Source organism: Peromyscus eremicus, chromosome 3, assembly GCF_949786415.1.
Source record: "Peromyscus eremicus chromosome 3, PerEre_H2_v1, whole genome shotgun sequence".
NCBI classification, from domain to species: domain Eukaryota; kingdom Metazoa; phylum Chordata; class Mammalia; order Rodentia; family Cricetidae; genus Peromyscus; species Peromyscus eremicus.
The window spans coordinates 127,894,268-127,921,532 of NC_081418.1; the positions used below are offsets into that span (position 1 = coordinate 127,894,268).

Here is a 27,265-nt window from a genome sequence, read left to right on the forward strand (position 1 = left end):
TCCTTCACCCTTAACAGGATTGGGAAGCTGGGTACGTGGACCTGGACAGAGAGGCAGTTTGCATCAGTCAGCTTGCTGTCTCCTCAGTAGCCTCAAACTATAAGGCAGCCTCTAGGCAAAATGTCCCCATGTGTGATGGGAAGACCGACCTCCTGCTGAGTGGGTACCTGCTGGAGACTAGGTGGGCAAGGCTTGCTTTACCCAGCCTCTCTCTGTCCCCTTCTGCCAAGCACTACGAAGACTGGGCAGGAGGGAGACACCTGGCAATTGGCATGGCTCTATCCCATGTGCTCAGAAGTCAGGCTGCTGTACAGTCACGGAACTTGCTCAAATATTCCCTGATGTGAAAGATGCTAATTGTCGACTTGAGACGGTGCTCTTCCCACCCTACACCACTCCATACTATCAAGTCCATTAATGATCTGGGGAAGGCAATGCCCCCAAGCTGCTGAGACCAGGGTGGTCTAATAGACACTTTGCAGCTCCCAGGGGACAGATATGCAGAGGGTCAACTACTCACTCCAGGGTTCCAAGAGAGGGGGCAGTCCAAGCTTTCTAGGGAAGGATCAGAGTGTACAAGGGGGAGGAACATTGAGTGTTTCACACTTTGTAGATCTAGCATACAGCAGAACTGGATGCAGTGTGGCACACAGCCACCAGGGGGAGACCGTGAACCACTAAAGGTTTAGTTTCAAGGCTGGTTGGGAAAACCTGATCAGACTCCCTGGGTGGGGTTAGTATACCTGCTCACACTGACAGGTTTATACATCAGCATTTCCAGAAAACTGCCAACTTCAAAAAGTACTGATTGTTCTTAGAAGTTACACTTTTCATTGTGGCAGAAGCAAAACTACCCCAAAGGCAGTTTTACAGTCAACTGGCTGACCATCCTCTAGAGAGCTGAATTGCTTCCTCTGGTTCTTAGTAACTGGGAGAAAGGTCATTGGGAAACAGGGCGTCCCCCACCCACAGATGTACCTCATCTCTCTACAGGCTTCCTACTTGCAGTGAGGGAGTTTGTCCCCAAACTGTACACCTAGGCTGTAGTTGCTATCAGCAAGGCTTAGGACAATTGGGAGAGTCTCTTCCAGGGCACACCCAAGTGGTGAGTGCTTCAGGAACTTAAAAGTACCTTATAGCAGCCGGGTGGTGGTGGCGCACGCCTTTAATCCCAGCACTCGGGAGGCAGAGGCAGGCGGATCTCTGTGAGTTCAAGGCCAGCCTGGGCTACCAAGTGAGTTCCAGGAGAGGTGCAAAGCTACACAAAGAAACCTTGTCTCGAAAAACCAAAAAAAAAAAAAAAAAAAAAAAAAAAAAAAGTACCTTATAGCCTGGGGCTCAAGAGTCACTAACTGCCCAGTGTCTGAGACCTGTTCAATGAGCCCCCATTCAGGACTCCAGTGAATTCTAAACTTTAATGCCAGAGATGGCATTGCTGTCCTTACCAGTGGCACTCAGGCTCTGGAGCTGTGCCAGCCTGCCTCGTTTACTCCAAAGTCCTGTGAAGTGAACTATCCCCTCCAGGAAGGGGAAGGGGAGGCTCAGGAGACTCCGGAAGTAAACAAACTGTGCATGCCTGGGAAAGCTGAACCTCAAGCTTCTCCAAGACCCTTCCCAGGGCTATAGATGCGATAAACAGCTGCTGGGGAGGAGGCTCAGCAGCCAGCTGTGCAGGGGAGAGTCTTCCCTACCTGGAACCCATGCAGAGCTTCTGAGGGTACAGCTTCATGAATCGTCACCCATGCTGGGGTGCACTTTCACTGCTCCTGTAAGTCACCCCTCACCCACACTCCTGTTAGGATACCCCAAGTTCACCAAACTGGTCTTGGGTACAATTGTTACTTTGGTCTATAGTGGATTCCTTTTCTGGGGTGAGTAGGCATATGTATGTGCTGTATCTCCCCAGGAAAAGTTGCTAAGACAACACAACTAGGGACTTAACTTGTGAGAACCTCAGGGGTTTTTGTTGTTGTTGTTGTTTTTTTAAGGAAAAGGTCCATGGTGATAACTAGAAGAGAGGCAAAGTGTACCAGATTCCCCATTGTAACTTCCTCCAGCTAGCTGCCTGTCCTTGTGATGCCCAAGGACAGGTCCTTCTGGGATTGTCCAACAGTGAGTACTTCGGACATGGGATCCTGGATGGCCAGCTGCATGTCTGAGACCCTTGTACTGGGTGGTAGGTGAATCTGTGAGGGTCTCTGTGAGATGTCAGTGGGCATGACACCCTAGGAGCCAACCATGACTGTCTTCCAGAAATCTGAGAGTCTGGACCTGCAGGCGTGCTTCTACGGTGGTTGGTACCTTGAAAAAGCACATATTTCCTCAGACTGCCTGCTCCCTGAGTCTGTTAAGGCCGCAGAAGACTCCTGAAAGGTATTTCCCGGTTCCACGGAGGTCAGATCAGTTTGTCCCGTGGGTTTAGTAGGCAAAGCCCCTACTGTGGTTAGCTCCCTGCCAGGAGAGGCTGTCAGGGATGAGTTTTGCCGGCTGCAAAGTTCACTGATTTTCAATGTGGACTGTCCCTCATAAAGACCCATGGCATGCTCAGGGCTGTCTAGCCTCCTCCCGTACAGCTACTCCCACAGAAAGGATTGCCTCGAGGAATCCCAAGTGATAAGATCAGGGTCTTGTCATGTGGCTCAGGCTGACTTGAAACTTACTAGGTGATACAGGCTGGCTATGAACTCATGACAATCCTCCTGCATCAGCTTCTGAGTGCCAGGATTAGAGGAGTGTGTTAATTATTCTCAAACTTAACCTTCTATCAGAATGCCCTGAAAAATTTGCTAAAACACTGATGAGAGAAAGTTTTTTTGTTTGTTTTTGTTGTTGTTGTTGTTGGTGGTGGTGGTGGTGTGTGTGTGTGTGTGTGTGTGTGTGTGTGTGTGTGTATGGGCATGCACACATGCACAATTTCTGTTTCCAGTCAGTTCCCTAGTGCTACTGAGGATGTTGACACAAGGGCCACAGCAGAGAACCACCCCAACCTTAGTAACATCAGTCCCAGAAACATCCAAAGCCAAGGAAGGGAAACCCAGCCAAGACCCACCCACCACACTCTGTGCCTATGCCAGGGATCTGAGGTAGGCACAACTCCCTCACTTAGTGGCACAGGTCAAAAACCAAAACCTCTCTAACCCTGTTTGTCTGCCTCCCTCCCTGGTTGCCCATCACACTGGAGCTTGAGACTTGGGATTCTTTTCTCCTGAATGGCCCGGGTCTACACCTGTGGGCCGTGTACCAAGCCCGACCTGACATATGCAGAACCAGGGGGGCGGGGCCCAGTCCCAGCTCCCAGAAGTTCACCACGAAGGTGAGAAAAGAGCCAGTGGAACCTGAGATGGCAGAGCTCTAGGACCCGAGTCAGGTCAGAGCGGTAAGAGGCTAGGCGGAGCTGGGGGCCTGGGAGTGGGCAGGGTGGGACAGGACGAGACGCTGCTCCAAGGGAAGAGGATGAGAGAGAACCACAAGGTACCGGAAGCAGGAGACGGAGAGGGGAATGAGGGATCGGAGCTGGTGCTAAAGCCCGCGCTGAGGAGACGGGAGGGCACAAGAGGAAAGGCAGAGCGCGGGGTTTTGTTGACGGCATAGACGGCCCTGGCCTTGCCTGGACTAGGAACCTACGGCCTCTCCCACTGCACATGAGTGGAGGTACCAAACACCGCTGTCCTGGCCCGCGGCCTGCCACGCTGCCTGCTTGACATTGGCCAGCTCTAGTCTAGTACCACAGAAGGCTGTGGGCTGATGAATAAGCAAGATGAGGGTGGTTCAAGGACCCAGCGGCTACCTCCCAGCAGAGGCCCCTGGGAGTTTCTGCTGGCCCTTTTCAGACACTGAGATGAGCACACCCAGCAGCCAGGTCTCATCCATGGAAATCCCCCAAATAAAACCTTCCACCAGAGCCTTCTCATCAGACTGTCAAACGTACAGGACTAGACAGAACTAGGGACACAAAGCCACAACTGAGGTGCCCTTGCGAGGTCATGGATGGTGGAAGTCTGGGCATGGCTTGATTTCCCTCAAGTAGATCCCAGCTTGGACCCTGCTAGACACTCCTCAGGGTGTTGCAAGGTTTAATAAATCCCTCGTGAAATTCCAGATATCTAGTCTCTTTTGAAAAACATCAGTCCCCACCAGGGCCACATTTACACGTTGTAAGCATGGGTTCAGATGGGTGGCTGTCACCTAAAATTAGGACCCACCCTCCCTGTGCCCCTTGTCATATGAGGTTGTACCCCAACATTAGTCAAGCGCCACTTCTCAGGAGAGAGTGCCACAGGGAACAGGCACAGGTGAGAAGGCCCAGGACACCTGGCTGGGCTGGTCAGGTAAAACTCGTGTGGCACACTCATTGAACTGAGTGTCAGCATGGACTCAGTGGGAGCTGGCACACTGCCGTCTGTGGAGTGTGAGAAGATCACAGAGGGACCGAATTCCCTTCACTCTCTCACTGAGTGGTATGATGGGCAGAGGAAGAAGGGGGTAGACAGGCCCTAAGCCTTCACACCCACAAGCCCAGCACTACATGTGGGTAGAGGTGATGATGTCCTTGTTAGGACAGGGACACCCCCAACCCTGCCTGCTGGCAACCTGGTTCCTGACCAGGGAGTTGGACAAGAGCCAGCCTGGTACACATGGAGAGTGAAGGAGCTAGGTAGCACAACTACCCTGGAAACAACAGACGCACACCTCCGCAGTCCACACGAGCCAAGCCAAACGATGACCCCACAAGCAAAAAGGGTTATAGGTCTCACCTCACGGTGCCTTAGCTGGAAGCTCCTGCCCTCATGGTAGCAGTTGTAGGTTTTGAGCAGGCTTAAGAGTTCTGACCTAAAAAGACACAAGACACGTGTGTACACTTGGGGAGTGGGGGTTGGGGGTTGGGGCTCAGACAAGGCGTGGCCACCACTGACGTCACTCTCTTCATCCGTAAAATAAATATAGAAGCATACGTTTTTTGCTAACCACGTCTAATCACCCAAGAGATGGAAATTTCATTGTGACACTTGCTCCTTCCTCTTCCAGCAGCCTCTGCATCCGGGCCCTTGTATGAGCTGGAGGAGGAGAGCAGTCAAGGTGAGGTGCTGGGAAGTCGGCCAAACTCCTCCCAGGGAGGTCGCCATCCCACAGGCAGCACCTAGGGGACGTATATATGTTCACTATCGTGTTAACAGCTTTCCTGTGCTCTCCTCTGACCCGCGGCCTCCGACGACCTCAGCGGCTTGGATCACCAGCTGCCGTGGGGCCGCAAGAGAGGTGGGGGCTGCCTTTTTCCTGTCTTGACTGTCCAGAGGTGCAGTTCTGGGATGAGGGTGACAGGGCCCAAGCAGGCCACTCTGCCCAAACACATCAGGAAGCCATTGTGCCCTAGGGATGGTCAGGACAGGAAAAATCAGTGTATCCGTGTAGCGTTGGTGTAGGCTAGGGGATTATGGGGTGTGAGACATGCAGGTGATTTTCAACCTCCCAGTAGGTTGAAAGGGAAAAAAAAGGCAGGTAAAACTAGTATGGCATAATACTGAACTGAGCATCCAGAACGCTTGCTTGCCCATCAACGCGGAATCAGTGAGCGCTGGTACATTATTGTGTGTGAAGTGGTTGTTACCTAGTGTATGTTCTGTCTTCCTGGCCATGGTCCCCTGCTGGACCCCAGTGCTCTGTCACCTTCCCAAGCAGCACCTCCTCCACACACAGCACAACAACAGAACAGTGACATTCTGGGGTTCAGGCGGGTGTGTGTCCTGTGTGTGATGTGGAGATGTTGGGAACCAACAGGCAACAAAGTGCAACTTAGAGACAGCAACAAGCCAGAGAGGAATCCATTTTGCATTTGTCCCGGGCCCACAGATATCTAAAGGCTGGACACAAAATTACTGGGAACTACACAGGTATGTGAAGTTAATCGTGCCCCATTGTAGAAAGTATTCAAAATGCAAGATAAAATGGGGGGGGGGACTTTAAAAATAAAAAAAAATATATATGCTTCTCGGCTGGCAAGATGCCTCAGCGGGTAAAGGTACTTACTGTCAAGCCTGGTGAACTGAGTTTGATCCCTGAGACCAAGTTGTCTTTTGACCTCCACATAATTGCTGTGGCAGGCACCCCCCACCCCAGAAACAGACAGACAGACAGACAGACAGACAGACACACACACACACACACAAATAAGTAAATAAATAAGTATAATAAAAAGATGCTTTTCTTTACTTCAGAGAAACTATTCCAAGTGGTTTTTATGAGACAGAGTGAATAAAAATAAGCAAAGTCAAAATGTATCAATAAAGTACACCTTTTTCATTAAAATCCACAGCCAGATTTTTAAACTGTTTCATTCAGGAGGAGTTTTCATATAATTCTAATTTTTAAGCAAATTAAATACTGTCACTGTGGAGTCCCATGGGCACCCCCTTCTTGTTCAAACCCTTATCCTGAAGAATACCTTGATCTCCAAAGAGGGGTAGGCCCCCCCCAACAAAAGCACCCACCACTGTTCCAGTACCACATCTAAAGAGTTCTAACACCGGCATCCTGGCCTCCATGCAGGGGAAGGCCACAGGTGGTTGTAGAGTGCCCTCCCCCAACACTGCACACTCAAACTTACTTCAGAATGGACTTGCTGTCGCTGATGGGCACATGAGAGCTGGAGGAGCAATCTTCCTTCATCTTCGACTCTTGTCTTCAGACCCAAAAGTCACCTGTCAGAAAGACAGCAAACGGTGGTGTCTTAGTCAGGGTTACTACTGCTGTGGTAAACACCATGACCAAAGCGACTTGGGGAGGAAAGGGCTCATTTGGTTTACACTTCTGTATCATTGTTTGTCATCGAAGGAAGTCAGGACAGGAACTCAAGCAGGGCAGGAACCTGGAGGCAGGAGTTGATGCAGAGGCCATGGAGGAATGCTGCTTACTGGCTTGGCCCTCACGGCTTGCTCAGCCTGCTTTCTTATAGAACCCAGGACCAGCAGCCCAGGGATGGCACCACCCACAATAGGCTCAGCTCTCCCCATCAGTCACTAATTAAGAAAGTGGCTTACAGCTGAATCTTATAGAGATATTTTCTCAATTAAGGTTCCCTCCTTCCAGATAACTGTAGCTTGTGTCAAGGCGACATGAAATTATCCAGCACAGGTGTGCTGATGCCCCAGCCAGTGTTGTACAGCATCCATAGCCCTGGTATGAGAACGTTTATCCACACTAAGGTCATACTTGTCCAAGTACAGGGTGGTTAACATCGGAAGTGTCAGGTCAAGGAGCTAGCTCATCTGTCCCTCTGGAAAGTTCTACAGGCTCTCCAAGGTTCTGGATCAGTTCCTAAGCATTTTAAGTTACCAACTCTTTTCTCTTGGGTGAACATTCTGAATGATGGCTTCTTCTTGACTTTTCTGGAGTTTTCCAAAACTACTCTGGTCCTCTCTCTTCCTTTCCCACTGAGCTGGGGTAGTGATCTATCAATTACTCTGGAGTCTACTCCCGTGGGCCACCTCTCCCCATGAGGACTCATCTGTATCACATGTATTCCTTCTGGACTACAAGCAGTTCTATGAATTGTCTAGTCCTTACAACAACACAATGATGTAATTAGAGTTTTCCTGTCTCAACCACTGGCTCCAAAATAAATGCACATGGACTTACTATTAATATAAATGCTCAGCCAATAGCTCAGGCTTGCTACTAGCTCTTACATTTAAATTAACCCATTTCTATTAAATATGTATTGCCACATGGCTCATGGCTTTCCCTGTCCTCTAGCATGTCTTGTTTCCTGGGTGACTCCCATGACTCCGCCCTTCCTCTTCCCATCATTCTCTCTGTGTCAGGCTGTCTTGCCCACTCTCTTCTTGCCCCATAACAGCAATTCAGTTTTTTTTTATTAACAATGAGCATAATCCACAGCACTGTGAGGCTCTAATCAATATTCCCACTTTATGATGAACAAAAAGGATAGAGGTGAAGCCCCAAACCAACCAATGAACAGGAGTAGGGCACTCTTCAGACACAAGAGTCTGGGTGCCTGATTCTGGCCTCTCAACTCCTCCACTCTATATGCTCTTGGCAAGTTTTTAATCCTATAAGCCATGTGGATCCATGTCCAGCATCCCGTTTCTGTGGTGGACTCACATTTGAAGCTCTCTGTGTCTCCCTCTACCCACAGTCAGGAAGCGTGCCAGCCTTCAGGTCTGCCCATACTGCTTTCATGGAAGTACAAGAACCTCTCTCTATCCTTTTGGTATCTTCTGGATTATAGTTATCCCTTAGCACATGCAGAGGTGTGTTTCCCCCAGTGGGTTCCTGAGATTGTGAAAGGTGCCACACCCTATGATTGAAGGCCTTCTCAGCTTAGCTATGCATCTGTCTGGGTTGTGGCCACATCTTGCAGAATTTCAGGTGAAAACAAAACTCACATGGACTCTTTTTCTGTCAGAAACTTCACAGGCAGCAGACTCATTTTTGCTAGATCCGAGCAACATAGCACATTACTATTTCTTACTGAGTGAAGAGTTTGCTCCCTTTCACTTCTCTTCGATGTGTCTGACCAGACAGCATGACTGTCTGTGGAGCATTGAATAACCACATTATTAAATCAAACAAGCAAAACAAGGGTTCCTTAACCCAAGTACTGATACTTGACAGTCAGGTTGATGACATGATGGCTACTGAGCGACTCTAACAGACATGAGTGTGTATTTGAGGGACACAGGGATGCTCCGTGTCTGGGCAAGGAGAGTTCATCATGCTCCTCAGGATGGCATTCAACTTAAAACTTACCATCTATTTATTAAGATTTTATTTCTAGAATTTTCCACTTAATTTTAGACCAAGGTTTCCCCCGGTTACAGAAAGTAGAGATAGGTTAGAGCTACTGCTTCCTGGCTGAGGGCCTTCCCTGAGGGTCCTTCCTATTTGCTGGGCAGCAAGATGAAGCCCAGTGCACCCTCAGTACTGATGCAAGCTCTACTTGATCAGTCAGTGTGCTCCTACTTTTAATCCCTCTGATCAGTCCAGTGGCTCCTCCTCTCTCCCTGCCTGAAACCCACAAGACAGATATCATCCCCGAACGGCCATTGGTTTGATTATAGAAGCAGGAGAATTACCATTGGCCAGGAGAAATGAAGGATGTAGGGGAGATTTTCAGAATTTTTCCAGGGGCCTGCCCTGAGAAAATCCCTCCTAGAGTCCTAGGGAAGACGCTAACTCTGGCGTGGGGTTATCTGAGAGAAAAGAATCTATGTACACCATGCTTTTTTGTCCGTTTACTTTTCTCCTCTAAGACACAGTTCTCTCTCTACAGTTTCAGTTCCGTCCTGTCACTCAGTTCCTCTTTGTTCTTTCTATTTCTGTCCTCTCATAGCCTAATAGTAAGCTCCTAGCTTTCCATCTCATCTTCATCTTCAGTTTCTCCATCCATGCTCACTTCTTTTCTTCCTTCTCTCTTGACCTGACCCAGTCCTTATTCTCTACAAAAGATCTGCCTTGTTCCTTTCTCTCTGGCCATGCAACTCTGCCCTACCATCCACAGAAACTCTGCCTTGTTATCTTCCCTCTGGCCACACCACTCTGCCTGGGCCAGGAATTCTGCTCCAGTCTTTACTGCACTTGGTTATGGCAAAAGCCCTAGTGTCCTGAGTCAGTCACTCTGCAGTGATACTAGGTCTGAGGGAAAGGGATGGTCTGAGCTTCATTTGCACAAGAAACAAAGCTGTGCATCTATAGTCCGCCTGTCTCCTAGGCTCTGTAGGGATCAACAGTAGGTCTGAGAAGCTTACTCTGTTTGCCATATGGCCTAGTCGTATATGAGCGCACAAGAATTTCATAGCAGAAGACAGCTGATATATATTAAAAGCTGAATAACACCAAATATTCCTTGATAAATGGCTTCCCTCTTGAAGAACTCTTTGGTCGATCAAGGTATAGCTTATTATATTCAGCTGGACTCTTATTTCATATTCTTGTGGCCCATGACAGGAGATGTGCCAAATAGCAACCTTAGAACGATCCCATCAACACAACTCTACCCATTCTAAAGCAAGACCAGCCATGGCCTGCAGAGAAGCCCAGCCCCTTGCAGGGCAGGCTTTGACCTATGTAGTGATGCAGCACTGCCCCTTTGGGATCAGAGCTGGGGACTCCCTGTGTATTCTCGTTGGCCCAGCAACAGGGTTTTCAAAATAGGGCTAGGTTCCTCATGCTTGGCTTGTGGAAAGAATGGATGTACTCCATGTCTGGATAGTTAGTTCCTCAAACTTGCCAGAGCAGAAGTGTTCCACCCAGGGTAATGCCCGGTGGTGGGGTTTCTGGGTCGACACTGGTTCCACAGGCCTATGGCATAACACTGTAAAGTTTTGAGCAAGCTCATTACAGAACGGGTTGCAGTCACTCCAGAATGATGGCAAGTGGGGTTTTCCCTTACTGTCCTCTGCATCTTCAGCCAGCTTTTGCCCCTTTCCTTCACGAAGCCCCAGCTTTGCCCAAGCTTGACACACTTTCCTTTCACAGGGCTTTTGCTGTGTTCCAGAAGAGTCTTCCTCTCTGCCTCTCCTTAGCTGCCCCAGCATACCAGTTGCAAAGCAAGTCCTGGCCAGGGTGGGGTGAGCTGGAGGAGCCTCTCTCCCGGGGCCTCTTTGGTATTTATAATCTCAGCTGACTAAGTGATGCTCCTGGGGGCACCAGTGCACAGTGGGGCGGTTGTCGATGTCTTTCTGCTTCATCTCTTGTCTCTGTGACCAAGAACACCTACTTTGTAGGGTGAAGTGAGTAAAGGGTCATAGGCTCCCCCACAAGTCAGTTCTTTCAGAGCTGTACATTCGGCAGTATGTAAGTCAGGCTCAGCCCTGTTATCCCAAACTGAAACAGGGGGGTCATTGCAAATTGAAGTTTGGCATGGACTCCAGAGTGAGAGTATGTCTCAGGAAGAAAAACAAAAATGTAACTGTGTCCAGGGACTAAGAGTATGGTTTAGTTAGGGAACTGTTATCACAGAGCCCACAGGGAGTTGGGGACACATTCCTCTTTTCAAAGTGTAGATCTTCTGGTTTACTCAAAGGAAACCAGAAATCTGGGGTTTTATGAGTATTTTGTACTTAAAGCTGGGTGCTTCAGGCAGAAACACTGGCTGCCCCCGGAATGATTATGTAAAATGCTTAGTAATCTCCCCAACTCCCTAAACATGAGGCCATGTTACCAATTCTGGCCTTTCTGCTACAAAGGGACACATGTGGATCACCTTCGTGATGGCATTAGCAACCAGTTTCTCCACCATGAGTCTGCACACAGAAAAAGTAGAAACGAGGTTCTGCATAGGACAGCAAACATGTAGCACCTGTCTCCCCGAACCTGGGCCACCTCCTTTAATGTCTGTTTTCCAGTTCTACCCACTTTCATGAGAATCCCCACATATACTGGGTTTTAGAGGCTGTCACGAGTGGTCTCTTCCCTCTTTGGTTTCTTCCTTGGCAAGTCTGCTATGGTTATATAGAAAAACTACTGACTTCTTATGCCTACTTTTTATCCCGTTACTTTGCTGAGAGTCTTGATCAGTTCTGAGAGTTTTCCGAAGGGTCTTTAGTGTCCTTCAAGGACAGGGCCACGTCGTCTACAACTGGGAACAAGTTGGCTTCCTCCTTTCCAGTTCGTATCCCATTGTTTTCCTTTCACTTTTCTTACTGTTCGTTGGCATCCTTGTCTTCTTCCAGATTTTACTGGAAATGCTCTCAATTTCCCCCCATTTGGTACAATGTTGGTCATAGGTTGGCCATCAAGGATTGGCCAACCTATTATTCACAATTATTTCACAATAATTAATATTGTGAAAATGGTTATATTACCAAAGATGATATACAGATTCAACACAATCCTCACTCAAATCTCAATGACATTCTTCACAAAACTAGAAGAAAACAATTCTAACATTGATATAGACCAAAATAGCCAAAGCAATCCTTAGCAGAATGAACAATGCTGGAGGTATAACCACACTTAATCACAGTATATCACACAGCCACTGTGCCTAATCCCAGTATATCACACAGCCACTGTGCCTGATCACAGTATATCACACAGTCACTGCGCCTGATCCCAGTATATCACACAGCCACTGTGCCTGATCCCAGTATATCACACAGCCACTGTGCCTGATCCCAGTATACCACATAGCCACTATGCCTGATCCCAGTATATCACACAGCCACTGTGCCTGATCCCAGTATATCACACAGCCACTGTGCCTGATCCCAGTATATCACACAGCCACTGTGCCTGATCCCAGTATATCACACAGTCATCATAACAAAAATATCAGAGCAGATGTTAGATCAAGGACTGGAATAAATGACCTGGAATAAGACACACAGCCATGGCCACCAAAATTTTGACAAAGGTGTCTATCAAAACCATATATTGCAGAAAAGACAGCCTGCCTCACAGATGTGCTGAGAAAACTAAATTCTCCTGTGCAGAAGAATGAAACTAGCCCTTATTGAGAGCCTGAAACCTGGAAACTGCTAGAGAAAAATGGGAAGAACACCTCAAGTGTCGAACATAAGCAAGGACTTCCTGAAAAGACTTTCCAACTGCTTATGAAAAAGTCCCAGGAACTGACAGATGACATCACGTGACAAAGGGACAGCTGGTAGAGCGAAGGGACCACCTACAGAGCATGGGAAAATCATCGCCAGCTACGCATCAATGCACTGATATCTAGAACACATAAAGAGCCAAGGAATTTACCCAGAAATCTGAATCATCCGATTGCTTAAAAGAAGAAATACAAATGGTCAATAAATACTTGAAATACAAATGGTCAATAAATACTTGAAAACGTATTCAACATTCTTGGCCGTTGGAAAAACACAAACTAAAACTGCCTTAGAGTCCCTCTCACCCCAGTCACGATGAAAGCAAATGCTGGCAAGGACGTGGGGGAAGGGAGCTCATACACCACTGTGGGGATGTAAATTTGTGTATTCACAACGGAAATCAATATGGAGATTCCTAAAAAAAAATTTTAAAAAAAGAAGTAGCGTATGACGCAGCTACACCACTTCCGCGTATATGCCTGAGGGGTCTAAGTCACATACCCATGGATGTTGTTGCTGTTGTTTTTTTGAAGAAAAAGAACCAGTTCCTGTCTATTGCCATGGACCATGGACACAGCGGCACACACAATGGAATTTTATTCAGCTGTAAGAAAAAGATGAATCATGACATGTGAAGAAAATGGATGGAGTTGGAGACCACTGTGTAAAGTAAAAGAAGCCAGACTCAGAAAGACAGTTATCTCAGATTCTCTCAATAAGGAGCCTAGGTTTAACTCTCTCTCTCTCTCTCTCTCTCTCTCTCTCTCTCTCTCTCTCTCTCCCTCTCTCTCTCTCTCTTTCACTCTCTCTCTTTCTGTCTCTCTCTGTTTCTCTCTTTCTCTCTGTGTGTAACTAGAACAGGGATCATGAGGTAGAGAAAGAGATCACAATGGAGGGAGTATACAGAAAAGAGGGTGATAGAATAATGTGATATGAAAACAAAAGAAGAGGGGACTATCTGGAAGAAGGAAGGGAACAGAGGTGGGCGGGGGCAGGAAGCACAAGGGAGGACAGTGGGGGGTGGGGAAGAGTCCGAACAAAGTATAATGGCTTATGTGTTTAGAGATGCTACAGTGAAACCCCTTACCTGATGTGCTCCTCTCCTCTCTCTCTCTCTCTCTCTCTCTCTCTCTCTCTCTCTCTCTCTCTCTCCACAAGAGGAAGCCAGAAGCATCAAATCTAACCAAGCTGTAGTTACGGACAGTTGTGAGCTGTCCAACATGGGTTCTGGGAACTGAACTCCAATCCTCTGCAAGAGCAGTATACGCTCGTAACCACTGAGCCCTCTACCCAACCTCTCTAAAATTCTAAAAATATCTTTAAACAAGTTTTAGGCTTATTTAATTTTATATGTATGTATGTTTGCCTGCATGTATGTATGTGCACGACATGCCAAGTACCCTGGGAGCTCAGAAGAGGGTGTCAGATCCCCTGGAAGTGGAGTTAACAGATGGTTGTGAGCCACCAAGTGGGTACTGAGAATCAAACCTGGGTCCCCTGGAAGAGCAGCCAGGGCTCTAAGCTGCTGAGCCTTCTCTCCAGCTCCCCACACCCTGTAATTTTTTTTTTAAAAGAAAAAGAACCAGTGCCTGTGAGTCGCCATAGTTAGCCAGAAAGCCATGTGTTCTAATGATGCTGAGTGATTCTGTGGGTCTGCATCCTTGACCCATCCACAGTGGTTTGCACTGGGAAAGAGAAGCAGTGCCGGGCTAACTAACACACTGGTGTTTCAGGCATTGCTTACTACAGCAGTCAGGGCTACATAGTGAACTAAAAAAAATAAAGAGAAAGAAATGAAGTAGAGCACACACTTGCGAGAGAGACATGCTTCGGTATGGAACTAGTTTGTGGCTTCGGACTCATGGCCTGGCTTAGTTGACAATACCTTTATTCTCCCTCAGAATGAGAATACCCCCTTTCTTTTACTATGCAATAGGAGCACCTGTAAGTGGAATTTCCTTTAAGTCAAGCAGTGGCTGTTTATTAACAGAAACGTCTTTTTAAGGGGCTCTGGGCTGGGAGCTACTAAGATCTGGGTGGCTGCATATGCATGCCTTGGCTTTTGAGCCTTGATTTTCCTAGTTGTGCAATATGAATATTGCCCTCCAGTGGCTTTGATATTTCCTCAGCTGAAGAACTCTTTATTCAAATGGGAAATTTATGCAGGTAAAATTTAAGGGGACTGCTTTGGTTGACAGAAAGGCAGTTGGCAGGGAGCCAACCCATTAGAGCACCAAGTGACAGTTTGAGGAGACACTGCCTTCCCTTGTCTGCCCTCAGCAGGTCCCTGAGGACACGCCCCAGGAGCTGGTAGTTTCTCTTGTGGCATCAGATGCTCAGAGGAAAAAGGGGTAGAAGCGGGAGGCAGCTGGATTTCTGATAGGGAAGACAGAGCTTGACAGGGAAGGAGTGTGCCGATATCATTCACAGGAGCACAAGCAAGCAGTAATCATGGGGGGCGCTTGGAGGTTGGGGGTGGGAGGGAAGTCAGAAGGGGTCATTTCAGCAAAATAGGCTTTTCCAACTTTCCATAGGCCATAGGTCTTTTGGGGGAGGAGCCTTGGGTCCTTAGAAAAACAGCCTCTGTACTAGAGCAACACATTATTTCATTGTCCTCGTTAGCTAGGCGGCCTTGGGTGAGTCACTTGGTATCCCTGGCGTCAAATGCCTCCTCCCCGGGTGGTAGAGTATACACTATTCCCCACTGAGCTCCAGAGTTTGAGCTTTGGGGTGTCCCACAGAATTCCCCCCTCCTCATTTGTTTAACTAGCCTTGCAGAAATGAAGACATTCTAGAGATACTTTGTGACTTTCAATCTGACTATAGGACTATTGAAACAATGGACTCCAAATAAATGGGAGTTTCCCCAGAAATCTCCTGTTGGGAGAAGGACAAGACAAGCAGAGGGGAAAGAGATTTCACCTGGTCCTCATAACCTGTCTGTCACATACAACCTTACAAGATCAGACAAGGTTGGGTCAAAGGTAGGAGGGACCACACCTTTACCAGGACTGGCTAGATGTGCGTATCCCTGACCCTCTATTTAAACGTCCACTGCACTTCAGGATCCTGGAGCTGTTGTGGGATATTATTTTAACTAGGCAAAGATGTGCTGTATTTTTTTATACTGCAGAATATTACTTTAGCTATGTGAAGGTATGTTACATTTGTTTCTGCTGCCTTTGTTAATGATGTAAAGATGTGTTACATTTGTTTCACCTTGCCTGCCTAAGGCACCTGATTGGTCTAATAAAAAGCTGAACAATCAATAGCTAGGTAGGAGAGGGCTAGGCGGGGCTGGCAGGCTGAGAGAATAAATAGGAGGAGAAGTCTAGAGAATGAGAGAAGGGATGCCCCTGGGGTCAGAAGCCAGGCAGTCACCAGCCAGACAGACAGGAGTAGCAGTGAACTGACTGAAAGTAAGATATACAGAAGGAAAGAAAGGTAAAAGCCCTAAGGCGAAAGGTAGATGAAGAGAAACAGGTTAAGTTATAAGAGCTGGCAAGAGATAAGAGCTAAGCTAAGGCCAAGCATTCAAAACTAATAATAAGTCTCCGTGTCATGATTTGGGAGCAGGTTGGTTGCCTAAAAGAAAGTCTGGGGCTGGAGAGATGGCTCAGAGGTTAAGAGCACTGACTGCTCTTCCAGCGGTCCTGAGTTCAATTCCCAGCAACCACATGGTGGCTCACAACCAACTGTAATGAGATCTAGCACCCTCTTCTGTATACATAATAAATAAATAAATCTTTGAAAAAAAAAAGAAAAGAAAGAAAATCTGCGCCACTGGAGGTAAGAGGGACTTGTGGGGTCACTGGCCTTCTTTGTCCTTCTTCCTAGTGTGACCACATTGAGTATATCTCCTTTTTCTGTTTTCCACTTTTTTTGGGGGGGGAGGTTCGAGACAGGGGTTCTCTGTGAAACAGCCCTAGCTGTCTGGAACTTCTTTTGTAGACCAGGCTATTCTTGAACTGACAGAAATCTACCTGTCTCTGCCTCCCTAGTGCTGGGATTATAGGCGTGCGCCACTATGCCTGGCTTCCGTTTTCCATTTTCAGTTTGGCACTTTTAATTAGCTTGCTGAAGATGGGTGGCCAGACCTGAGTTGGGGCACAAGTTGTGACTACCACTTTGGATAACATGTGAACATTGTTTTGCCTTTAAGACCCTCTACTGGGTTGATCTGAGCCTGCTGTTGCTCATTCTTATGCTCACGGTGCTGTAGTGAGTTGCACAGTGTACCTAAGGGGTGTTCTAGAGACTTGCTGACAGGGAGAGCTTGAAGAGAGAACACTTCGGCTCCTGTCAGGAAGCAAAGTGGAGTGTCTCTCGATTTGGGTCGTTTTCCTGAAGCTGCTTCCCTAGTGCCGAATCTCCCTGTGTTCTGGGCAGGGTGTCCAAAGGCAAGCATCTTCCGTGGTCTCCTTTCAATCTTTTGCAATCAAAAACTACACTCATACTCTTAGCTGGAGCTGAATCTGAGGCAGAGGCTCAGTGTGCAGATAGATGCTCCTTGGGAGAAGTAGACGGGAGAAGATGCAGCTGGCCTGGCCTGGCCTGCCACCCTGGCAAGTCTGAAAAGCAGCCACAGATGCAACTGGACAGCCAGAGTCAGCAGGGCTACTGCTCTCTCTCCGCCTCCCCCAGCAGCCTTTGTCCTGGTCTTGCGCCCCCACGCCCCCCAACACACAAAGCTCAGGCCTCCAAGCTCACTTCTCTGGCTGGTATGGATGCATTCTCTGCTCCTCAGAGGAGCCTCAGGAGGTAGCTACCTGGCTACCTCCCCTCAGTGAACAGACAATGAGTGAGTTGTCCCCACTTTCCGCTTCAGTGACTGCTCTGTTCTGCCAGGCCTGTGGAGGCAGCGACAGCTGGCACACAGCCCGCTGTGCAGTAACAAAGGCCACGGGAGTGTTTACATCGCCCAGGTCCAGGCCCTTGTCTTTTTCTCTTCACAGAGGAAGGCCAATTCCGATTCTTTGGGTCACTGTGGGACCATTCCCTCTGGATCGGTTGCAGAAGGAGCAAGCCAGGGACACCACTGGAGTGGAATACTCAGAAAATAAACTTTTGAGTGTACTGAACAGCCTTTTACTGTGAGCTGATGTGTGACCTGCTTTTCAGTCTTAGAGGATGCTTCCCACACTGGCGAATGGCGAGGGTTCTGTCCTTACTTGGCAATACGGGCAATGGGTCGATGTTGAAAGTAAAATGTAAGTTGGTCAGTGAACCCAGAGAGCTTGGCTGCCTCTGTTTTAACCTTTCCTGGCACGATTCATATTTAGGTGTGATTCAAACCAAACAAGAAACAAAGTGGCTTGACCCGCAAGACCGAAGAGGACACAGCCAGGCACAGCCAAGCACCTCCAGCAGGGCTGCTAGACTTAGAGGAGGCAGGTGCAGGCTACACTGCCCTGCACAACTGCCTCCTAATGCCGGGGCCAGGAGCCCGGGCTCTGAAAACAATGAGCCTCTAAAAGGCCCTCCCAGCACCTGTCAGCCTTCACAGGCCAGAGCTTCCCCAGAGAGAAGCCAGCTGTCTGCTGAGGGGATCTGGCTGGACACAGGCTGTCTGGTCTGGCCGTAGCAATACAGCCACCTAGATCACCAGCTACTTAGCGGCTGCTGTCCTCTCCTGTTGTCCGGTTCCAAGGTCTCCTCCCCTCCCCTGCCATTACCCACCTCTGGCTCAGCCATATTCCCTCCTGCTCTAGTCCTAGGCTGTTGAGTCCCATCAGCTGGGGAACCCTGAGAGGATGTGTACAGTGCCAGTTGGAGGTGATGGGGGTCCAGGGAAGACAGAAAACACACACACAGACATCGCCATCTCCATTCCTACCTGACCATGGCTGACCACCCTAGCCAGGCCATCTCTGCTATATGTCCCCTCCGGTCCTGGTGACTTTATATGAACCTGTTCTGCCAATGTAGGCTTCCTTGGCAATGTTCCCCTTCCTCTGAAGAGACTGGTCCTTGTCCTTGGTCCCTTTGCAGACTATAGGCCAGCGTCTCCCCTCCCTTGTGACTTCCTGATGTAAACTGTAGCCCAGAGGCAGCGCCTCACCCACACACCTGCAGGACTGGTTGCCCTCCAGTGTTCTTTCCTGTAAGCTGAGGCAATAAATTCACTTCCAGCCCTCCCACTCCTCCTCATGTAACACACTCACACTTCCTGGCTCTGTGTCCTCACCCCTTCAGGCTCACTCCCGACCTGTGGAAGGGAGGATTCATGGAAACTGTTATCCACACAGCTATGATTTGGGGGCCAAACAACCAGTCCAATGGCCTGGGTCCAGGAGTGCAGCCCAGCTGAGTAGACCCCCTGACTACTTGGTGCTAGCTACTGCCAGGTTGTCCTGGGCACTCTAGTATCTGCGGTACCCATGCGACCTTTGTCCTAGCCTGTGCGACATGTGCAGCTGCTGGGAGTTTTCTCTGGAGACAAGGTGCTAGGTCCTGGAATCCTTTGGGACATGGATTCTTCTGAAAACATAACACCTTCATCCCAGACTGAGAAAAATGTGTGAGTGTGATTGTGCTCATGTGTGTATGCAAGTGCACACATGTATTGTCATACTACCATAAGTGAATCAGGATGCCTGCTTCCACTTGCACCAAATCCCAGGCTGAAAATGTGCTGTATCCCAGAAAAACATTCTGGCTGAGCTTTTCTTTGAGCTGATGTGTGACCCTAACTGTTCTGCCATCACTGGGTCTTGAGCTAGCCAGTTGTAATGGCAGCTGGTCTAGCGTGTCCCTCCGGCGCTTCTCGAGACTGAAGCTAGGGGATTATATCACAGCCCACATCTCTGATACTAAAGGTCAGGCAAGGGAATGGGCGGGGCTCCGATTCTGTCTCAGGGTATGTCCCAGAGGAAGTCCCTTTCAGCAGGCAGGAGATTCAGGGAACTACAAGTTTGGGGAAACTGCAAAAGCTTTGGGCAAGCAGCCACTTCTGAGCTGTTGGGCGGTTACTTTTAAACAGTTTCAAGGGCCAGCAAGGTGGCTCTGTGTGTAAAGGCACTTGCCGCCCAAGCCTGAGGACCTCAGAACTAATGGAAAAGGGGATGGGGATAACCGACTTCACAAAGTTGTCCTCTGACCTCCGCACGTGCAGCATGGCATTGCATGTGACCCACAGCATGCACACAAACATGTGATTCACACACACACACACACACACACACACACACACACACGATGATGATGATGATGATGATAAAAACAATTTCAAAATGTTTTCTTCAATGTACTTTTAAGAGGTTAAACAAATCTGGGCTCAAAGCTTACCCTGGCCCGATGAATGCACAGACCCTGTCAAACCCTTTCTATTTTTGAACTGGAGTTCCTCACCAGTTAAACAATTATGATCTGAAGGGTTCATCCACAACACACACTGTTGACATTGGGCTTCAGGCGCTGTGGAGATAGCAATGTTCTAAGAAGGGAATGTGGGACTCATAGAGGAGAAATGGCTCCTAAGAGTCAGGAGTCAGGTAGAATTTAGCCCTGAAACCAGGACTCAGGTCCCCAGGGGCATAGTGCAGAGGGCTTCCCGGTAGAGCCAGTAGTCAGCCTGTCTCCTCAGAGACTTGCCTGCATGAGCTGCTACTTCCACACTCAGTTCTGGCTCTCCATCCCACAGTCCCGCTGGCTCTGACTCGGGAGACCTGACTTTAATCCTGTTCTCAACCTCACATCCTCACCCTCCAACCCTCCTGGGTGTCAGATGGACACTCCAATCTGTGCATCAGCCTTCACTCAGCCTCAAGTCTGCAAGTGTGAGCGCTACCGAGAGGTAGGACTCAAGCTGTTAAACACACACAACAGCGTGCTGAAACACACCCTAGCGTAATTTCCAGCAAGCAATAGTTTAACCCAAGACGAATTTCCTCTTCTCTTTTCTCCTTTCCTCTCTCCCTCAGCCCCTTCCTTCCCGCTAAGGTTCCTCTCCCCACCTCCAGCCTCCTGGGGGAACAGGAAGCCGCAGGCAGGTCTGTGTTTACCTGTCCTCCTGTGCCTCAGTTCTGTTTGCTTCCCATGGCTTCTGGCAGGGCTGAGTGATACCCTCGTACCTGCAGGCGAACTGCAGCAAGGGCAGCAGGGTCGCCCCTGCCAGCGTAGTGTGTCACTTGGGCGAATAAGCTGCCTGGGTTCAATTCCTGGATCCCGGCCCTCACCTGCTATGTGACATCCTTTAATTCCCAACGAGGTGGGTGGGATTTCTAAACTCCCTTACTGGGGTTTTAAAGGGTTCTGGCTGTCTTGGCACGGGCAGTCTAAGAGTTGGGACCACAGGCGAACCACAGTCCAAGGAGTGAAGTTAAAGAGGTTTGGAGGTAGAGTTCCCCAACGTTCTACCCCTCAGCTCCCCTCCCCTGCTTTTGTTATGCAACGCTTGGGATGGAATCCAGCCTTCACAAGTGCTACACAAGCACTCCACCAGCTGAGCAAGAGCCCCAGCCTGCGTACGCGTCTAGCCTCAGTTTCACATTTGAAAATGGGGATAAAGAAAGCAATATTGTGACCGCACAGTGAGGAGTGAGTGGCATATTGTATTAAAGCCCTTTGCTCACGGCCGACCATCACAAACAGCGACTGAGAAACAAGTGCCTCTGTGAGCTATCATCCTGGCGTTGGGTTTCCATCTGTGAAATCAGTTTTGCTGGAAGCCCTCTTCCCGCTCTGAGACCATGCCTCTAGGAGACTGGCTGAGAGGAGGGATGAGGTGAGCCAACTGTAGCGGGCAGTTTGGTTCACGTGTCCTGTTAGGATTTAGCCCCTAAAGTGCCTTATCCTAGGAGATGTTAGGCACAGTGCCACTCTCAGCCCTAGTTGGAGGCCCCCAGTGCGCCAGGCTGGCAGGGGGAGGAGACTCGCGCACAGCGGCCGAAGGGCACAAGTGCTCAGGCTCCAGCGCTTTCTGCCTGATCGCCGCCCCAGAGTCGAGGGTGCAGTGGTCCTAGAACGTCCACTACCTCTGCAGCCTAGGCATCACTCACCGTCCAGTCATCGCGTGGTCCAGAGGCCACCAGCAAGGCAGTCCCTCCGCCTGCACCAGAGTTGTGCCTGCACCCGGCTTCAGAGCCGGGCCTCTGCTGCAGGGGGTCAGGTCCGCCCCTGCCCGCCCTAGACACACCTCTTCCCGCCCCCGGACACGCCCCTCTTCGCCCTGGGAACTCCCCTTCTCCCTGGTCAACAGCATTGCCCATCAGTCCATCTCTTCCCTCCTGAGTGCTTGCTACGGTTGCCCCTCAAGAAGACCCCGGGCATCTGCCCCCTTGCTTGATCTCCATGGGCACCACCAAGTGTTCCGCGCGTCACTTAAGTTCCCAATCCTCGAGGGTGCCTCAGGAGGCAGAGAGAAAGCAGCCGGACTGGGCCCTAGGGGCCAGGGATCCTGGGTAACGCAGATCCTTGGGTTTCAACAAAGGCCTCTGCGCAGGCGCTGCAGCTACAACTGTGTGCATCTTGGGGAGGGTGGAGTGTGTGTGTGTGTGTGTGTGTGTGTGTGTGTGTGTGTGTGCGCGCGCGCGCGCGCGCGCGAGCGAGCGTGTGAAACTCGAAACATCTATTTATCGTCCAGGTGGCACCTGCAAGCAAAGGCGTGGCTTCTCAGAAAGCTCCATTAAGAAATCCGAGCTGGTGAATTAAAAAGTTAGCTTCCTCTCCCGGCGCTATCTTCTGAGCACAGATTTGCCAATGCTGAGGCAGAGCCTCAAACTATAGGCCACTGTGGGAAATTAGGGGGGCTGGGCGGCTGGGGTGCAGGCTGTAGAGTAGGGGAGCATTGCCGGCTCTGTTTTATGTCACTGTCCCCAGTCCTGACCTCAGGACCTCTTGGCTGCCCCTGTAATGTAAATCAGCTCCGCTCAGTCCCTGGCTTCTAATCCTCTTAGGGTCACATGGCCATTTTAGAGTGTGGTGTGGATCTTCTTAAAATGTGAGGTTTTCAAGATATTTGAAAACCAGCCTGGGATTTGAGTCCTGGGACTCAGATTGAGCGAATTTTGCTAGTTATTGTGGCTGGTGACTGCGAGCATATAGACTGTACTTTGTCATTCCCTTCCTGTGTGCAGACTCTCCTTGTCAACATCCCTACCTGCAGGGGGCTAAAGGTGACTAGCTCAGCCTTTGCTTGTATTTCTCAAGAATGATCCATTCCCTGCCAACTCGGGGTTTCTACGGTTGCTGTTGGAATACATGTTTCTTTCCCCAGTCCAAATGCTGGGCACCATTAGAACTGAGACCAATATGTGGGTGCTTCTAAAAGCTTTCACAAACCAAATGCACGCAATTCCACCGTAATTCCCAGCTTCTCCAATCCACTACCGCCCAGGTGAAGAGGTAAACAGCACGTGAGTGGGTAAGTCTCCCTGGGGCTCTCTAGTATGAATCACGCTCTCTGCCCCAGTTCATGCTGTGGTCTCATCTAGTTTGGACATAGGCCTGAGGTGTCCTGAGCACTCCTTATACCTTTGACATGTGCTGCTGGTCTGGTCCCCTGCGGCTCCTCGGCCCGCCCTCAGCTGCACTGGTCACTGCTTATATTTCATCTGGAGTAGGGGGGCGGCCCTGTTCTCCAGTGTTGGCTGCCTCTCACTTCTGGTGGGTACTGTGGTTACTGACAGTGCCTACTGGACACCCACTGTCTTGTTTGGAAAAAGGAGGGAAGGAGGGAAGGAGAGAGGGGGAGGGGAAGGAGAGACAGTAGAGAGAAGCCTACTTATTAGGAACAGCAGCATGCTAGTCCCTAGTGACGGATCCTGAACTGCCTGTATTTTTTCATGCTACACTCACAACTCACAAGGGGATGGTGTAACTAGAATTTAAACAGGTAACTGATAAACTATCAGTGTACAGTACACACTGTATGTTGTATTTTGTACAAGTTTGGCTTTGTTATTTATGCTTCAGCGGTGTATATTAGATTGTGATATAAAATGTGTACTACAGTGGGAAAAATAATGAAAACAGCAATTTCAGTCTATCTTGACAATCCTTGTCGTGGCTTTCCTATAACTTTTTTTTTGTTGTTGTTTTGTTTTGTTTTTTCGAGACAGGGTTTCTCTGTGTAGCTTTGCGCCTTTCCTGGAACTCACTTGGTAGCCCAGGCTGGCCTCGAACTCACAGAGATCCGCCTGGCTCTGCCTCCCAAGTGCTGGGATTAAAGGCGTGTGCTACCACCGCCCGGCATTCCTATAACTTTTGAGGAGTGGCCCTCACACTCACTTCTGGGCAAAGAGGGGAGAAAGAATTCATGGAAGAATTTGAAGGGAGGGTGGAGAAAACTTTAGTTTTTATAGTAGAAAGAAGAGCTGCCCCTCCCTTTTGGCCCCTATCCTTCTTGTCTCATGTGGATATAATATGCAATGTCTGGAGCCCTGGCAGCCAACTTGAGATCAGGACACAATATGTCCACATGTGAAAGTTAGTGAATTTATAAAGCAAAAAGGAGACTTGGTCTTTATAAAACATCTTAGAGTTTCTGGCCTCTCTTCAATAAGGCTTCGCAACAGTGATGGTGCAATATGTGTGACACACGGGCCAGTGTGACAGTTCCTTCCCAGCTGATCTTGGGTCCTTAGTTTCCTCCCACCTTCCTCCCTCTGGTCTGGTCGCACTGAACGTGCCTGTCAGCCTTTGCACCTGGTGTTCAGTTGTCCCTCAGTCTCTTCTCCAGACACTGCCAGGCTGACTCCTCACCTTCTTTGGGTTTTCACTAAGAGATCATTGTCTCTTCCAAATCTTTCCTGGCCCCTACTATGTCCCTCCCGACGCACTCATACCCCTCTCTGTGTTCCATGTCTTCAGGTTGGACTCCCTAACCGAGGGACACTCTTCCCTCATCTGCTGAGCACCTGGGCTCATGGTGTTGCATTGGTGCCCAATGTGCTATTGGTTTTCCATCCCTTAGCCAGATTCAGGAAAGATACAGACTCTCAGAAGCCCTAGCCCCATTCCAGGTGAGGCAAGAATAATGCGGCATTGGGGCTTAACTTCTGCTGGCCCTATATTGAGGAGTGAGGCTCGAAGGACCCCTTCAGGTCTCAGGGGATGAGGCCTCACAGAAATCTTAACACCACAGCAAAGGGGGCTTTGAGGAATTCCTGTAAGGAGCTGAGCCCTGCTCACAGTGGGAGGCCCATTCTTACAGCATGCGGCCAGCAGGAAATCTTTAGGCAATGTCACGATTTTCTTAACAGCCCAGGATGATTTGTAGGGTCTGTAAAAAGCAAATGGATAAGCTCCTGGCCCACTCTTTCACACAGGAGCCAGGAAGAAAGAACGCGGGCTCCATTTCTAAGTGGGAAGTTTAAGCCACCAGGGAACTGCTAAAACCCACTGCAAGGTGAAGCCCCCACCCAGGGCCTGCCCTGCTCTAGGCTGCCTGGGGGCATCTTGGCACCAGGCTCTGTTCTAAAGCAACTGGGGAATTCTCTTTGTTCTCTGTGCAAGAGCTCATGTGCTGAGATATAATTTAGACAGACTCATGGATTCTGAAACATAGGCTAATAGATTTTCATATAAGTGGTGTTAAGATGAAAATCACTTAACTTTTTAAAAAGCATTTTATTCTACATTTATTTAGTGTGTAACACACACACACACACACACACACACACACACTACATTCATATACATGCATGGTCTACCACACACCCATGGAGGTCAGAGGACAACGGATAAGAGTTGGTTCTCTCCATCATGTGGGTCCCAGAACTTAGGTTATGAGGCTTAGTGGCAGGCCCCTTCCCTGTGAGCCATCTTGCCTGCTCATCCTCCTTTCCTGAGACAAGGTCTCATATAGCTCAGGCTGGCCCCGAACTCGTTTTGACTGTGTAGCAGGGTTTGGTCCTCTTGCCTCCGCCACCCTGGGATGACAAGTGTGCACCACTGTGCTTGGCTCTGAGAACCGCTTTCAAGGCCATTTTTGAATTAACATTAGCAGTCGATTTCCTAAGGCCCTGGGCATGGCTTTGTGTGACCCTTTCCCCTTATCTCCAACATGAGATTCAGAACAAGTGCCTTTTCTGAGCAATTGCTCAAGAACTCAGTGTGATCCCAAAGGGACTTCTGTGGCTGGTGACGGCACCTGATCTGCTGGAGAGCCAGTCACACATCTCTGCGGGTGCTGTGTGCTTGGGTGTGGTCCCTCTGTAATAAGGGCATTGTGTGCTCTGAATGTACAAGAGGCTTTGTGAGGGCTTGCCCTTAGATTTCAAGTAATCGCTCCAAACTTCGGCACACCATCTATACACCTTTTCTGTGTCAAGGGTCTCACCGACTCCATTTGTTGAATTGCAGATAACAACTCTGGGCTAACGGAAGAGACTCTCTCCCCATCTCAGAGCCAGGCTGGAGATGATCGTATATTCCCCAAATGGACATAAATTTCAATGGCGTATGCTGCACAACTGCCTTCTCATTGAGTGCGCACATGCTGGAAGATGGGATGGTGCTTTGTCCTTTACAGTAATGCTTTGGGAATGACTATGTACCGCAAGCCACAGAACTCCTAAGTGCTAGCACAGGGTTTCCCAGGAGCCTTTACCAGGTCACGTGGCCGGAAGTGCTGCTGAGACTTGCTTCAGAGCAGAAAGACCTGGGTCAATTGGGCCCTTCCCCCATCTAGTCCTGGGGGAGGGGACAAGTGCAGAACCAATAGCTGCTCCCCAAACACGTGGGAGGAGGGAGAAGGGCCTGAAGACACCTTCCGAGAGCACCTTTACTAGCTGCTCACTTTTCTCACCTTCTTATCTTCCGGAGATTGGAAACATGCAGCACATGGAGGGAGAGGCTAGCTCCATCCAAGAGTACAAATTAGAAGGCGGAGGAAGGATGCCATAGCTTTCTGAGGCTTCCCCTGCCTTTGAAGCCCTTGCCTAAGACCATCTGAGACCCCCCCTCCGGACCACTGCCTCACACTTGTGCTACTTCACCAGGCATCCACAACCCCCCGGTGGGCTCCTGGAGGGCTCAGGCAGTGGGGCACTACTGAGTACTACTGAGTACTAGTACTGACATTGCTGTTGCTGTGAGCTGCTGCGTCATAAAAAGGAGATGCAGTAGTGCGGCCGTGCATGGCTCCCCAGCGTGCTGCATTTCAGCAGAACTGTCATTTGAGTGGCTGCAGAACGTGACTTTATGTTGTTCCATGTTTTGATTCCTTCTTCAAACCACTGGGCTCAGGGAGTCACAGGAAACCTTCAAGGGTGGGAAGGTTTGCAGGAGGACACTGCTCTTCACAGATATCTTCAGAGAGCGTTGTTCAGTGCCCCACAAAGAGTCTGGGCTTGCCTGGGAGCCCTAGTTCCTGAGAATAGTGAGCTGCTGCCAGAGAGACACAGGAACCGGGATCTTCCCTCAAGCCAGGATGCGAAGCCGCCAAAGGAAGCAGAGACCTCCCAGAGGGAGAGACAAGGAGCCTCAGGGAGCACAGAGCATTCACACACACAAGGGCCATCTGTCCAGCTCTGAGTGTCTCCTAACACAGAGCATCCTGGGGAATTCACTAAAATTAAGAGTCTTCTGAGGAATGCAAAACATTCCTGGGGCCAGGGGCAGGCTGGCCTCTAGCCTGTGGCCTTGACATGGGAGCCTTGCGACTAAAAGAAATAAAAGATGCCTCAGTTGAGTTGACCTCCCTTCTCTGGCGCTAAAGCCCACCCCCCAAGTTGCCTTTTGAGTCTTTG

At 49.4% G+C, this 27,265-nt stretch overlaps 1 protein-coding gene and 1 long non-coding RNA gene across 3 annotated transcripts in view; one reads left to right on the forward strand and one right to left on the reverse strand.

The window, feature by feature from the left end:
* The window catches only part of Rassf4 (Ras association domain family member 4), a 38,211-nt gene extending 16,552 nt beyond the window's left edge, over nt 1–21,659 (reverse strand). The window contains exons 1-3 of one of the 2 annotated variants that reach the window (XM_059258448.1): nt 21,572–21,659; nt 6,602–6,695; nt 4,755–4,830 (exon numbers count right to left, since the gene is read on the reverse strand). In XM_059258448.1, coding sequence (XP_059114431.1) covers nt 4,755–4,830; nt 6,602–6,663 — 138 coding nt within the window. In that variant the 5' untranslated portion in view covers nt 6,664–6,695; nt 21,572–21,659. Of the gene's footprint in view, nt 1–4,754; nt 4,831–6,601; nt 6,696–13,073; nt 13,177–21,571 lie in introns of those variants that run through there. The other variant, XM_059258449.1, reaches the window with a different exon arrangement.
* On the forward strand, nt 21,176–27,236 carry LOC131907327 (uncharacterized). The gene is made up of 3 exons (XR_009378368.1): nt 21,176–21,297; nt 22,678–22,935; nt 25,878–27,236. It is a non-coding gene; the product is annotated as an uncharacterized LOC131907327 (long non-coding RNA).
* Nucleotides 27,237–27,265: the final 29 nt, after the last annotated feature.